At 43.9% G+C, this 13496-nt stretch overlaps 1 protein-coding gene across 6 annotated transcripts in view; it reads left to right on the top strand.

Moving 5' to 3' along the window:
- LOC129826471 (ras GTPase-activating-like protein IQGAP1) overlaps window positions 1-13478 on the top strand; it is a 96464-nt gene extending 82986 nt beyond the window's left edge. For 5 of the 6 annotated variants that reach the window (XM_055887233.1, XM_055887234.1, XM_055887235.1 and 2 more), the window contains 8 exons: window positions 1297-1399; window positions 3397-3538; window positions 10335-10422; window positions 10604-10816; window positions 10923-11083; window positions 11352-11495; window positions 12361-12469; window positions 12624-13478. In XM_055887233.1, coding sequence (XP_055743208.1) covers window positions 1297-1399; window positions 3397-3538; window positions 10335-10422; window positions 10604-10816; window positions 10923-11083; window positions 11352-11495; window positions 12361-12469; window positions 12624-12737 — 1074 coding nt within the window. In that variant the 3' untranslated portion in view covers window positions 12738-13478. Of the gene's footprint in view, window positions 1-1296; window positions 1400-3396; window positions 3539-10334; window positions 10423-10603; window positions 10817-10922; window positions 11084-11351; window positions 11496-11984; window positions 12066-12360; window positions 12470-12623 lie in introns of those variants that run through there. The other variant, XR_008755039.1, reaches the window with a different exon arrangement.
- Window positions 13479-13496: the final 18 nt, after the last annotated feature.

Consider the following 13496-nt stretch of genomic DNA (forward strand, 5'->3'; position numbering starts at 1 on the left):
CTCTCTCTCTCCTTTTCCTTCCCACTCTCTTCTATTCTCCCACTTCCCATCTCTCTCTCCTTTTCCTTCCCACTCTCTTCTATTCTCCCACTTCCCATCTCTCTCTCTCTCTCTCCTTTTCCTTCCCACTCTCTTCTATTCTCCCACTTCCCATCTCTCTCTCTCTCTCTCCTTTTCCTTCCCACTCTCTTCTAGTCTCCCACTTCCCATCTCTCTCTCTCCTTTTCCTTCCCACTCTCTTCTATTCTCCCACTTCCCATCTCTCTCTCCTTTTCCTTCCCACTCTCTTCTATTCTCCCACTTCCCATCTCTCTCTCTCTCTCTCCTTTTCCTTCCCACTCTCTTCTATTCTCCCACTTCCCATCTCTCTCTCTCTCTCTCCTTTTCCTTCCCACTCTCTTCTAGTCTCCCACTTCCCATCTCTCTCTCTCCTTTTCCTTCCCACTCTCTTCTAGTCTCCCACTTCCCATCTCTTTCTTTCTCCTTTTCCTTCCCCCTCTCTTCTAGTCTCCCTCTCCTCTCCATCTCCTGGGTATGAGCGGGGTGATGGTGACAGGGAGGACATAAAGGAGGACATCAGAGGTTCTTATAGCCAAATGTCTCAGATGTTGACATCCTTTTTGGCGTCGTTAGTTTCACTCTCTGCTCACCTCATCCACATGGATTACAAGCACAACAATGGACATGACGTGCATTATACCCCACTGACAGACATGCTCAGCTTTTATCTTGCAGTTACAGAGTTTAGGATTTCCTTACTGCAACTTTGACACACAGACACACACAAACACACACACACACACACACACACACACACACACACACACACACACACACACGCAGTAATAAACAGAGAATACTATATTTTACAGTAAAGTCTCAATACATGAACGAAATGCATCCCCAAGGAGGATGAGATGAATGGAGGAAGGGACGGATGGATGACCCCCTCCTAGCACAGCTGTGTCCATTGCAATGGACGTCCTGTCATTATCAATCTCCACGTAAAGAGGAAGAGAGGGCTGAGCTTGGTATTACTGCAGAGCTGTGCTGGGAGGGGGTCTAAGAGGGGGTCATCCATCTGTCCTTTCCTCCATTCATCTCATCCTCCTTGGGGATGTATTTCGTTCATGTATTGAGACTTTACAGTAAATAGTATTCTCTGTTTATTACTGCGTGTCTGTGTGGGCAAACATCAAACTGTTATCGCACACAGCATACATAGTCTGGGCTGGAGAGGCCTGGTCTTATGTCTGACATAATCCACCTGTGTGGTGTTCTTTGTGTGTGTCCTAGCTAGTGTTGGAGCACCTGGAAGCAATCTCCCCCGACCACAACGACCTGCTGCATGAGCTCTTGCAGGACCTAGGGGACATGCCTGACGTGGAGGCACTGCTGGGTATCACAGACACCCCTACACCCTCACCCTGTTTCCTAAACCCTCACCCTGCTTCCTACACCCTCACCCTGCTTCCTACACCCCTCACCCTGCTTCCTACACCCCTCACCCTGCTTCCTACACCCCTCACCCTGCTTCCTACACCGCCCACACTATACCTCCTACACCCCTCAGTTCACCTACATCCCTGCCTCCCAGACACCCAACGTTATACAGTACCTGTCAAAAGTTTGGACACACCCACTCATTCCAGGGTTTTTCTTCATTTCTACATTGTAGAATATTAGTGAAGACATCAAAGCAATGAAATAACACATATGGAACCATGTAGTAACCCAAAAAGTGTTAAACAAATCAAAATATATTTTATATTTGATATTCTTCAAAGTAGCCACCCTTTGCCTTGATGACAGCTTTGCACACTCACACTCATTCTCTCAACCAGCTTCATGAGATAGTCACCTGGAATGCATTTTAATTAACAGGTGTTGTTAATTTGTGGAATTTCTTTCCTTCTTAATGCTCTTGAACCAATCAGTTGTGTTGTGACAAGGTAGGGATGGTATACAGAAAATAGCCCAATTTGGTAAAAGACCAAGTCTATATTATGGCAAGAACAGCTTAAATAAGCAAAGACAAACGACAGTCTATTTTTATTTATTTAACCTTTATTTAACTAGGCAAGTCAGTTAAGAACAAATTCTTATTTTACAATGACGGTCTACCCCGGCCAAACCCTCCCCTAACCTGTATGACGCTGGGCCAATTGTGCACCGCCCTATGGGACTACCATTACTTTAAGACATGAAGGTCACTCAATCTGGAAAATGTAAAGAACTTGTAAAGTTTCTTCAAGTGCAGTCGCAAAAACCGTCAAGCGCTATGAAGAAACTGGCTCTCATGAGGACCGCCACAGGAAAGGAAGACGCAGAGTTACCTCTGCTGCAGAGGATAAGTTCATTAGAGTTGCCAGCCTCAGAAAATGCAGCCCAAATAAATGCTTCAGAGTCCAAGTAACAGACACATCTCAACATCAACTGTTCAGAGAAGACTGCGTGAATCATTCCTTCATGATCGAATTTCTGCAAACAAACCACTACTAAAGGAGACCAATAAGAAGAAAAGACTTGCTTGGGCCAAGAAACACAAGCAATGGACATTAGACCGGTGGAAATCTGTCCTTTGGTCTGATGAGGCCAAATTCTATGCGCACTTAACCAGCATGGCTACCACAGCATTCTGCAGCAATACGCCATCCCATCTGGTTTGTGCTTAGTGGGACTATCATTTGTTTTTCAACAGAACAATGACCTAACACATCTCCAGGCTGTGTAAGGTCTATTCAACCAAGAAGGAGAGTGATGGAGTGCTGCACCAGATGACCTGACCTCAACCCAATTGAGTTGGTTTGGGATGAGTTTGACCATAGAGAGAAGGAAAAGCAGCCAACAAGTGCTCGGTATATGTTGGTACTCATTCAAGACTGTTGGAAAAGCATTCCAGGTGAAGCTGGTTGAGAGAGTACAAAATAGTGTGCAAAGCTGTCAAGGCAAAAGGTGGCTACTTTGAAGAATCTAAAATCTAAAAAGTATTTTATACTTTTTTTAATACTTTTTTTTTTTTTACTACATGATTTCATATGTGTTTGTTTACTACATGATTTCATATGTGTTATTTCATAATTTTGATGTCTTCACTGTTATTTTACAATGTAGAAAATTGAAAAAATAAAGAAACTAGGTGTGTCCAAACTTGACTGATACTGTAATTTACAACACTGTGATCCATTTACAGTACAGGGCTGAATCCTAATTATAAAATAAGAGTTTGTTACACAAACTTCTGTGTGAATCATGTAACGCTTCGACCCACAGTCTCAGAATGAGTATACAATATGCCCTTCTCCACTAGGACTGACAAAACACATTAGCTCTCATACCAGGAACCAGCCTGCAAGGATAGCTAAACATAGCTCTAAACATAGCTCTGTTCTCCAGGTGAAGGGGTGGTGGATCCTAACAATCCCAACAAGGAGAGCACCCTGAGTCAGCTGGCAAAGACTCAGATCTCCCTCAGCCTCACTAACAAGTTTGAGCTGCTGGAGGGCGATGACAAGGACACGAAAGGCCTGATGATGAAGTAAGACACTGGATGCGTCCCAAATGGCACCCTATTCCACTAAAACGTAGGAAATAGGGTTCCATTTAAGACATATATTGCTATGAACAATCTACCCATTATTTATTCTTCATTATGGAAGCCCATTAAAATCCCCATACAGTTAAACACACACATGGGAGGACTGCACAGTGAGAGGTTTTCTACTGAGCGAGCAAAAGACGCCAGAAGAAACAGTTTAAATGTGTTTCAACTGAATATGCTCCCAATTACCACTTTTATTGACAACATCGTGACCTGACAAAGATCCTTGTGGATCAAAATGTTGTCAATAAAGGTGGTAAGTATTAGCATATTCAGTGTGCTGGCCTTTCTGTGCTTATCAAGTTTCATTAGCCCAGCACCTAGGGTGTGGTATGACCACAAACTTTTCTATAGTCGTTCCAGTAGGTACATACATAAATAACCACGGTGGCTATCGCTCAGTGACAGCTCTATGTGCTCTTTCCTGCTCCACTATCACTTCCTATCCTGCCAGGAAGAGGTTTAGTGGCCAGTGCTATCTTGCCCATGGACCTGCTCATTTTAGATAATGCATTGAGGAAAAGGCTGTGTGTTTAAAAGATGGTTTCTGTTCTGCTGATGTGACCTGTGCTCATCATGTTTCCTGTGACATGAACACCAATCCAGCCAGTCACAACTGATCATGTGGTCAAGAAAAACTCCTGGCTCTACCTATGATACAATACATGGCAGCTCTGTTCATCTGACCTACAGTAGTTGAGGTGAGAAGCCATGTTAGGGCTCTGTTGTGTCTCAGTCTCTCTGTGTGTCACTGTGGTCCTGGCCAGTGTTGGACCAGCATGCACCGGGACAGGAAATGGGAAGTGTGACTGAGTGGCGTCATGTCCTACTGCAGGGTCAGTCAATGGGACAGTGACGCGTTTGTGTGTTAACACAGCTAAATGTTTCCTCTCCCCCAGAACCTAGAGAGCTCAACACACTGCCAATTATTTTCAAACCAAATCAACGAGACTTTGAAAAACAGCAGTCACGTACTGTAACAGCTAGCCAATAAGAGGCCAATGTTTGAGCTACACTGTTTTGTTAAAATTACATTAAGCCCACATATTGTATACAATCACCCAGTCAGTGCTAGGGTTGAAGGGCGGGAACCTGGTTACCGAGATTTTCGGGAATTTATTGCCTAAAACCACTCCATTTTCCCGGGATGAATAACTGCGAGAAACCGATAAATTATAATAAATTATTTATATGAACAGCATGACGTGATATGGAACTGTTAAATTATATGCAATGTATAAATTTGGCTTCTCTACGGTCTCTGCATGATGAATCATCAACGCTTATCTATCCAAAATAGATTATCCTGTTCTAGCCCGACTATAGCCCTATACAGTGTATTTTGAAAGTATTCAGACCCCTTCACTTTTTCCACATTCTATTACGTTACAGCCTTATTCTACAATGGATTCAATTGTCCCCCCCCCCCTCATCAATCTGCATACAATACCCCATAATGACAAAGCAAAAACAGGTTTTTAGAAATTTTTGCAAATGTATTAAAAATAAAATAGTGAAATATCACATTTACATAAGTATTCAGACCCTTTAATCAGTACTTTGTTGAAGCACCTTTGGCAGTGATTACAGCCTTGAGTCTTCTTGGGTATGACGCTACAAGCTTGGCACACCTGAATTTGGAGTTTCTCCAAATTCAGCGACTCTCGGATGGGGAGAGTCGCTGCACATCTATTTTCAGGTCTCTCCAGAGATGTTCAAGTCTGGGCTCTGGCAGGGCCACAAAAGAACATTCAGAGACTTGTCCCGAAGCCACTCCTGTGTTGTCTTGGCAGTGTGCTTAGGGTCGTTGGCCTGTTGGAAGGTGAACCTTGTCCCAGTCTGAGGTCCTGAGCACTCTGGAGCAGGTTATCATCAAGGAAATCTCTGTACTTTGCTCCGTTCATCTTTCCCTCGATCCTGACTAGTCTGCCAGTAACTGCCACTTAGAAAAGATTCTCACAGCATGATGCTGCCACCACCATACTTCACAGTAGGGATGGTGCCAGGTTTCCTCCAGACGTGACGCTTGGCATTCAGGCCAAAGAGTTCAATCTTGGTTTCATCAGACCAGAGAATCTTGTTTCTCATTCTCTGAGAGTCTTTAGGTGCCTTTTGGCAAACTCCAACCGGGCTGTTGAAAGTGAGGAAGGAATGAAGCAACAATAGAGAAAGAGGAGGCAGGCTAATAACAATAAGGGAAATATTATGAAAGGTGTAATATGAGTCAGCCTACTAATTATACAAATATGCCATATTATATTCAAATTCGCTAGCCTATACTTGTAACTTTGTTGGCCGCATGTGCTGCACCAGAATCGCATGTTGTCTCCCTGCTTTATCATGGTTTGAACGATGTGTGTAATTCCAGTCCATATAATACAATACGGTAATACTGTTCACACTCAGAAAGATTAGCCTGCTGGAGCTAGTTTCATTTATTTACCCAGGAGAGTATTTAGCTAGCTACACTTATATATACAAAAGTAAACTCAGCAAAAAAGAGACGTCCTCTCACTGTCAACTGCGTTTATTTTCAGCAAACTTAACATGTGTAAATATTTGTATGAACATAACAAGATTCACCAATTGAGACATAAACTGAACAGGTTCCACAGACATGTAACTAACAGAAATTGAATAATGTGTCCCTGAACAAAGGGGGGGTCAAAAGTAAGTCAGTATCTGGTGTGCCACCAGCTGCATTAAGTACTGCAGTGCATCTCCTCCTCATGGACTGCACCAGATTTGCCAGTTCTTGCTGTGAGATGTTACCCCACTCTTCCACCAAGGCACCTGCAAGTTCCTGGATATTTCTGGGGGGAATGGCCCTAGCCCTCACCCTCTGATCCAACAGGTCCCAGACGTGCTCAATGGGATTGAGATCCGACATTCCTGTCTTGCAAGAAATCACGCACAGAACGAGCAGTATGGCTGGTGGCATTGTCATGCTGGAGGGTCATGTCAGGATGAGCCTGCAGGAAGGGTACCACATGAGGGAGGAGGATTTCTTTCCTGTAACGCACAGCGTTGAGATTGTCTGCAATGACAACAAGCTCCGTCTGATGATGCTGTGACACACCGCCCCAGATTATGACGGACCCTCCCCCTCCAAATCGATCCCGCTCCAGAGTACAGGCCTCGGTGTAATGCCCATTCCAACGACGATAAACGCGAATCCGACCATCACCCCTGGTGAGACAAAACCACGACTCGTCAGTGAAGAGCACTTTTTGCCAGTCCTGTCTGGTCCAGCGACGGTGGGTTTGTGCCCAAAGGAGATGTTGTTGCCGGTGATGTCTGGTGAGAACCTTGTGCGTTCCTGGTGTAACTCGGGCAGTTGTTGTTGCCTTCCTGTACCTGTCCTGCAGGTGTGATGTTCGGGTGTACCGACCCTGTGCAGGTGTTACACGTGGTCTGCCGCTGCGAGGACGATCAGCTGTCTCCCTGTAGCGTCCTGTCTCCCTGTAGCGCTGTCTTAGGCGTCTCACAGTACGGACACTGCAATTTATTGCCCTGGCCATATCTGCAGTCCTCATGCCTCCTTGTAGCATGCCTAAGGCACGTTCACGCAGATGAGCAGGGACCCTGGGCATCTTTCTTTTGGTGATTTTCAGAGTCAGTAGAAAGGCATCTTTAGTGTCCTAAGTTTTCATAACTGTGACCTTAACCTCTCTGGTACAAGTGGGACGGTAGCGTCCCACCTCGACAACAGCCAGTGAAATTGCAGAGCGCCAAATTCAAAACAACAGAAATCCCATAATTAAAATTCCTCAAACATACAAGTATTATACACCATTATAAAGATGAACTTCTTGTAAATCCAACTACAGTGTCCGTTTTCAAAAAGGCTTTACTGCGAAAGCACACCATGCGATTATGTTAGGTCAGTGCCTAGTCACAGAAAACCATACAGCCATTTTCCAGCCAAGGAGAGGGCTCACAAAAGTCAGACATAGCGATTAAATTAATCACTAACCTTTGATGATCTTCATCAGATGGCACTCCCAGGACTCCATGTTAGACAAATGTGTGTTTTGTTCGATAAAGTTAATCTTTATGTCCAAAACCCTCATTTGAAATTGGCGCGTTATGTTCAGAAATGCATTGTCTCAAACAAACATTCGGTGAAAGTGCAGAGAGCCACATCAAATTACATAAATACTCATCATAAACATTGATCTAAGATACAAGTGTTTAACATACGATTAAAGATAAACTTCTACTTAATGCAACCACTGTGTCAGATTTCAAAAAGGCTTTACGGCAAAAGCACACGACGCGATTATGTTAGGTCAGCGCCTAGCCACAAAAACCATACAGCCATTTTCCAGCCAAGGAGAGGTGTCAGAAATAGCCTTAAAATGAATCACTTACCTTTGATCTTCATCTGATGGCACTCCCAGGTCTCCATGTTAAAACAACAAATGTTCGTTTTGTTCGATAAAGTTCATCTTTATGTCCAAATACCTCCTTTTTGTTTGCGCGTTTAGTCCTGTAATCCAAATGCACAATGCGCGGGCACTAAGTCCAGATGAAAAGTCAAAATAGTTCCATTACAGTTCGTAGTAACATGTCAAACGATGTATAGAATCAATCTTTAGGATGTTTTTATCATAAATCTTCAATAATATTCCAACCGGACAATTCCTTTGTCTTGAGAAATGAAAGGGAACGGAGCTCGTGCTCACGGCCGCGTGCATGACTAAAGGCTTTCAGCCAGATTCTTGATTCAAACAGCTCTTATTCTCTCCCCTTTCACAATAAAAGCCTGAAACAACATTCTAAAGACTGTTGACATCTAGTGGAAGCCGTAGGAAGTGCAATCTGACCCCATAGACACAGTATATTGGATAGGCAATCACTTGAAAAACTACAAACCTCAGATTTCCCACTTCCTGGATGGATTTTCCTCAGGTTTTCGCCTGCCATATCAGTTCTGTTATACTCACATACATTATTTTAACAGTTTTGGAAACTTTAGAGTGTTTTCTATCCAAATCTACTAACAATATGCATATCCTAGCTTCTGGGCCTGAGTAGCAGGCAGTTTAATTTGGGCACCCTTTTCATCCATGTTCATTAATTGTTTATTGTTCATTGAACAAGCATGGGAAACAGTGTTTAAACCCTTTACAATGAAGATCTGTGGAGTTATTTGGATTTTTACTAATTATTTTTGAAAGACAGGGTCCTAAAAAAGGGAAGTTTCTTTTTTTGCTGAGTTTATATGGACACCCTTTCAAATTAGTGGATTTGGCTATTTCAGCCGCACACGTTGCAGACGGGTGTATAAAATCGAGCACACAGCCATGCAATCTCCATCGACAACCATTCGCAGTAGAATGGCCTTATTGAAGAGCTCCGTGACTTTCAACGTGGCACCGTCATAAGGTGCCACCTTTCCAACAAATAAGTTTGTCAAATTTCTGCCCTGCTAGAGCTTCCCCGGTCAACTGTAAGTGCTGTTATTGTGAAGTGGAAATGTCTAGGAGCACAACAGATCAGCAACAAAGTGGTAAGACACACAAGCTCACAGAACGGGACCGCCGAGTGCTAAAGCTCGAAGCGCGTAAAAATCATCTGTCTTCAGTTGCAACACTCTCTGAGTTCCACATGATCTCTGGAAGCAAAGTCAGCAAAATAACTGTTTGTTGGGAGCTTCATGAAATGGGTTTCTGTGACCGAGCAGCCGCACACAAGCCTAAGATCATCATGCGCAATGCCAAGCGTCGGCTGGCGTGGTGTAAAGCTCGCTGCCATTGGACTCTGGAGCAGTGGAAACACGTTCTCTGGAGGGATGAATCACGCTTCATCTGGCAGTCCGACAGACAACTCTCGGTTTGACAGATGCCAGGAGAACGCTACCTGCCCCAATGCATAGTGCCAATTGTAAAGTTTGGTGGAGGAGGAATAATAGTCTGGGGTTAGCCCCTTAGTTCCAGTGAAGGGAAATCTTAATGCTACAGCATACAATGATATTCTAGACGATTCTGTGCTTCCAACTTTGTTGCAACACTTTAGGCAAGGTCCTTTCCTGTTTCAGCATGGCAATTCCCCCATGCACAAAGCGAGGTCCATACAGAAATGGTTTGTCGACATCGGTGTGGAAGAACTTGACTGGCCTGTACAGAGCCTTGACCTCAACCCCATCGAACACCTTTGGGATGAATTAGAACGCCGACTGCGAGCCAGGCCTAAAGCCCCCACATTAGTGCCCGACCTCACTAATGCTCTTGTGGCTGAATGCCACGGGGACTTGCTTCCAATGTTCCAACGTCTAGTGGAAAGCCTTCCCTGAAAAGTGGAGGCTGTTATAGCAGCAATGGGGGACCAACTCAATATTAATGGCAGTGATTTTGGAATGAAATGTTCGACAAGCATACTTTTGGTCATGTAATGTACATCTATGGGCCTCCTATAGACCTATTTATATACTTTATAATGCTTTTGAATGACACTTCCGGTTTTGCTGTGAAATACCAGGTTACCCGGGAGAAAAGTGGCTTATTCTCGGGATGGAGCATTTGTAAAATACCGGTAAAATATTGAAACCTAGTCAGTGCCCTGGTCTGTACAGTATATTATCTGTGTATGATAAGGTGCATTACTTTTGATCATGACCTGGGGCTGTTGTCAAAAGTATTGCACTACATAGAGAATAGTGGATGTGATGCACATTTGCGATGCAACCTAGGTGATGTTTTCTCTTTCTGTCTGTCTCTGTCTCTGTCAGAACTAAGAAGCTGATAATGGATGTGATCAGGATCCAGCCAGGAGACACTCTCCCAGAGACCCTGGAGACCCCAGCCTCTGGCCGCCAGGTGACGGCATAATCATGACCCCTAAACCAGCCCAGCACCCCACACCTCAGATACTTCTCTATTAAAGTGGTTTGATTTCCATGCTATGCCCTTTGTGCCATGCAGGAGTGGAAAAGAGCAGTCATGCTAACTTTCCTGTCTGTCTTTGTCTGTCTCTCTTCCTACTTGTGCTGTGGTCCAGGAGCGTGAGCATGCTAAGGTGGTGGAGCTGCGTGCAGTGCAGGACGCCCAGGCCCCAGAGGGGCTGAAGAGCAGCCAGGCAGTGCTGGAGGACAGACAGCTGCCTCTAGAGCAGAAGAAGAGGAAGATCCTCCGCAATCTCCGAACCCTGGAGCAGGCTGGCCTCGTCACCACTGGCAACAAGTACCAGGATCTCATCAACGACATCTCCAAGGTACACAAACACACACACAAGCGCAAACACACACACTGATGGCCTTCAGAGTTTGTTGCAGAAAACCCATCTAACCAATCACGTCCCTTCTGTGTGTGATTGACAGGACATTCGTTACCAGAGGCGTTACAGACAGAGGAGGAAGGCAGAGCTAGTGAAGCTCCAACAGACACTGAGTGCGCTCAACTCAAAGACAGCCTTCTATCAGGACCAGACCAACTACTATGACACTTACATCAGGACCTGCCTTGACAACCTCAACAGGAAGTGAGTGTCCCCTACAAAACGGACCCCTCGGCACTAACCATAAGTCTTAGTTAACCTAAAAACATACACTGTACAGGGCCTAGCAAGTCAACAAGGATCTAGGGTTACAGAGGAGGAATTGGTTTGGAATGGGGCCATATGGGCTAGTTTTGAATTACATTGTCATTGCTCTTGTCATGATCAGAGCCCATGGTCCCATTCAAAACTTGATATGTGTGTGAGTGACTTCCATGCGTGTGTGTGACCTATCTGGCGTGTGTCCCCACAGGAACGCACGGCGGTCCATCAAGCTGGACAGGAAGGTGGAGGAGAAGGGCAGTAAGAAGTGGAAGCATCAGTCTCTGAAGTACACGGCAGCCCGGCTGCATGAGAAGGGAGTGATCCTGGAGATAGAGGGGCTGCAAACCAACCAGTGAGTGAAGCAGAGTGGAGGACAGCTGGTTCTAGTTAGCTTAGCATTGTGCATGGACATCAGCTTCCTGGCGCCGGAGTCGTGTTCATTTGTACAAACCGTTTGAAAGCATAGCAAAATGTTTTACAATTGAAAACGTTTTGCAACATAAAATCTTTTACAACGAACAGCCAGGGTTTTGTGATTTAAGAGGTAGTGTGGTTGACCTAATGTGAACATGGTATTGAATCCTGAGGGAGTTGGTACCATACCAGGTCTTGGGTATTGTGGTAGAAGTAGGTTATCCATATTTGACAAGGGGGAAAACCTCATTAAGGGGCATTGTCCATACAGACGCCCACCGTGTTCTGTCTATCTCTTGCTCTCTCTCGCTCTCTCTGTCTGTCTTTTTTGTGCTATCCCCACTCGCTCCTTCACTCTGTCCCTCTCTTTTTCCCCTCTCCCTCCATCTCTCTGAATACTCACTCCCGTCCTTCCTGTTTTGGCCAGGCTGTTCCAGCTAGAGTGGCGCTGAGAGCCAAAGTCAGCTCCTGTGGCTCCTCACTGCACTCTGTGGGAGTTCCAGGCTAGGTCAGAGAGCTAGTATCTCCTCTTTAGAGCCATTTAAACACACTACACTTTGTCTCAATATCTTCAATGCATTTCAGAAAATAAGTACACAAAAAAAAAAGGATTTCAAAGCATTCTATTTCTGGTCATACTATTTCTCACACTCAACATTTAAATGTTATTCCAAAACAAGTCTCTCTGACGTTGTGACCTGCGGAGAATAGCAGGACTAGAGTTGGTTATTATCCAGTCTCTGTATCCTGTATTTTCATTTTGACTCATTATTTCAATCCCATGTTTTTGTATTTTCTCTCAGGTTCAAAAATGTCATGTTTGACATCTCGCCCAGTGAGGAAGTTGGGGACTTTGAGGTGAAGGCCAAGTTTATGGGAGTTGAGATGGAAAAGGTCCAACTCCATTTCCAGGTAATGCTTTTCCCCGGAATTACGATGACGCATATTTGTCACTGACCGTCTGTCTCTGTCCCTGTCTGCAGTATGATAGTTGACTGTCTGTTGTCCCTGTCTGACTATCTATCTTGGTCCTTGTCTGACTTTCTCTGTTTCTGTCCCTGTCTAGGACCTGCTCCAACTTCAGTACGACGGAGTGGCAGTGATGAAGATGTTTGACAAGGCCAAAGTCAACGTCAACCTGCTCATCTTCCTCCTCAACAAGAAGTTCTATGGAAAATAAACCAAATATAGAGGAGGGGTAAAGATAGGGAGGAGGACATGGGTGTGAAAGGATTGTATGCCTTCTGACAAAGCAATGTTTGTTAAAGGAGCCATTGGGATAGGAAGTTTGAATGGTCTGCAACGTGTTATGTATGTCTGACTGAATATGATTTGGTATCAATTTATAGCATGTTTATTGAGCATGTCTCACATACACACAACCGCGGGCTGGTGAGCCACAAACACACACACAAAGGGTTGTTGGTTTTATTTGATGCTGATTTGATTGATATTGTATTGTCATGTTATATCTGTTGTTTCATTATTTTGTTTATGTTCAGTTTTCAACTGGGAGATTGTACATGGAATATATTTTTTTTAAGTATATTGTAATGAAATCTACATTTTATATGTAGAAGTTCTATAAAGACAACATTGTTATTGTCACTGAAAAATAAAATATGTTTGCAACAAGATGTGTACAATGCACTACTGCCTAATAGTCAGAATGGGAGTTTAGACAGTACAATTTCTGTCCAGATATATACAGTAGCCAGCATGGATTGTCTGGAAGTGGTTAATAATAAGTGTATTTTTAATCCACATACAGTACATTGGGAAGCTGTGCATCTTTTAAAGTCTATTAATTAACATGTATTTCTAGACTTTTGCTGCTTTTTACACATATGTACCGTCCAGTACACATTTAAATAATTTCTAATGTTTTAATAAGTTTAATAAATATATATATATATATATATTATTTGCTTGGTCTTTG

The sequence above is a fragment of the Salvelinus fontinalis genome, chromosome 28 (assembly GCF_029448725.1).
Source record: "Salvelinus fontinalis isolate EN_2023a chromosome 28, ASM2944872v1, whole genome shotgun sequence".
Lineage (NCBI taxonomy): Eukaryota > Metazoa > Chordata > Actinopteri > Salmoniformes > Salmonidae > Salvelinus > Salvelinus fontinalis.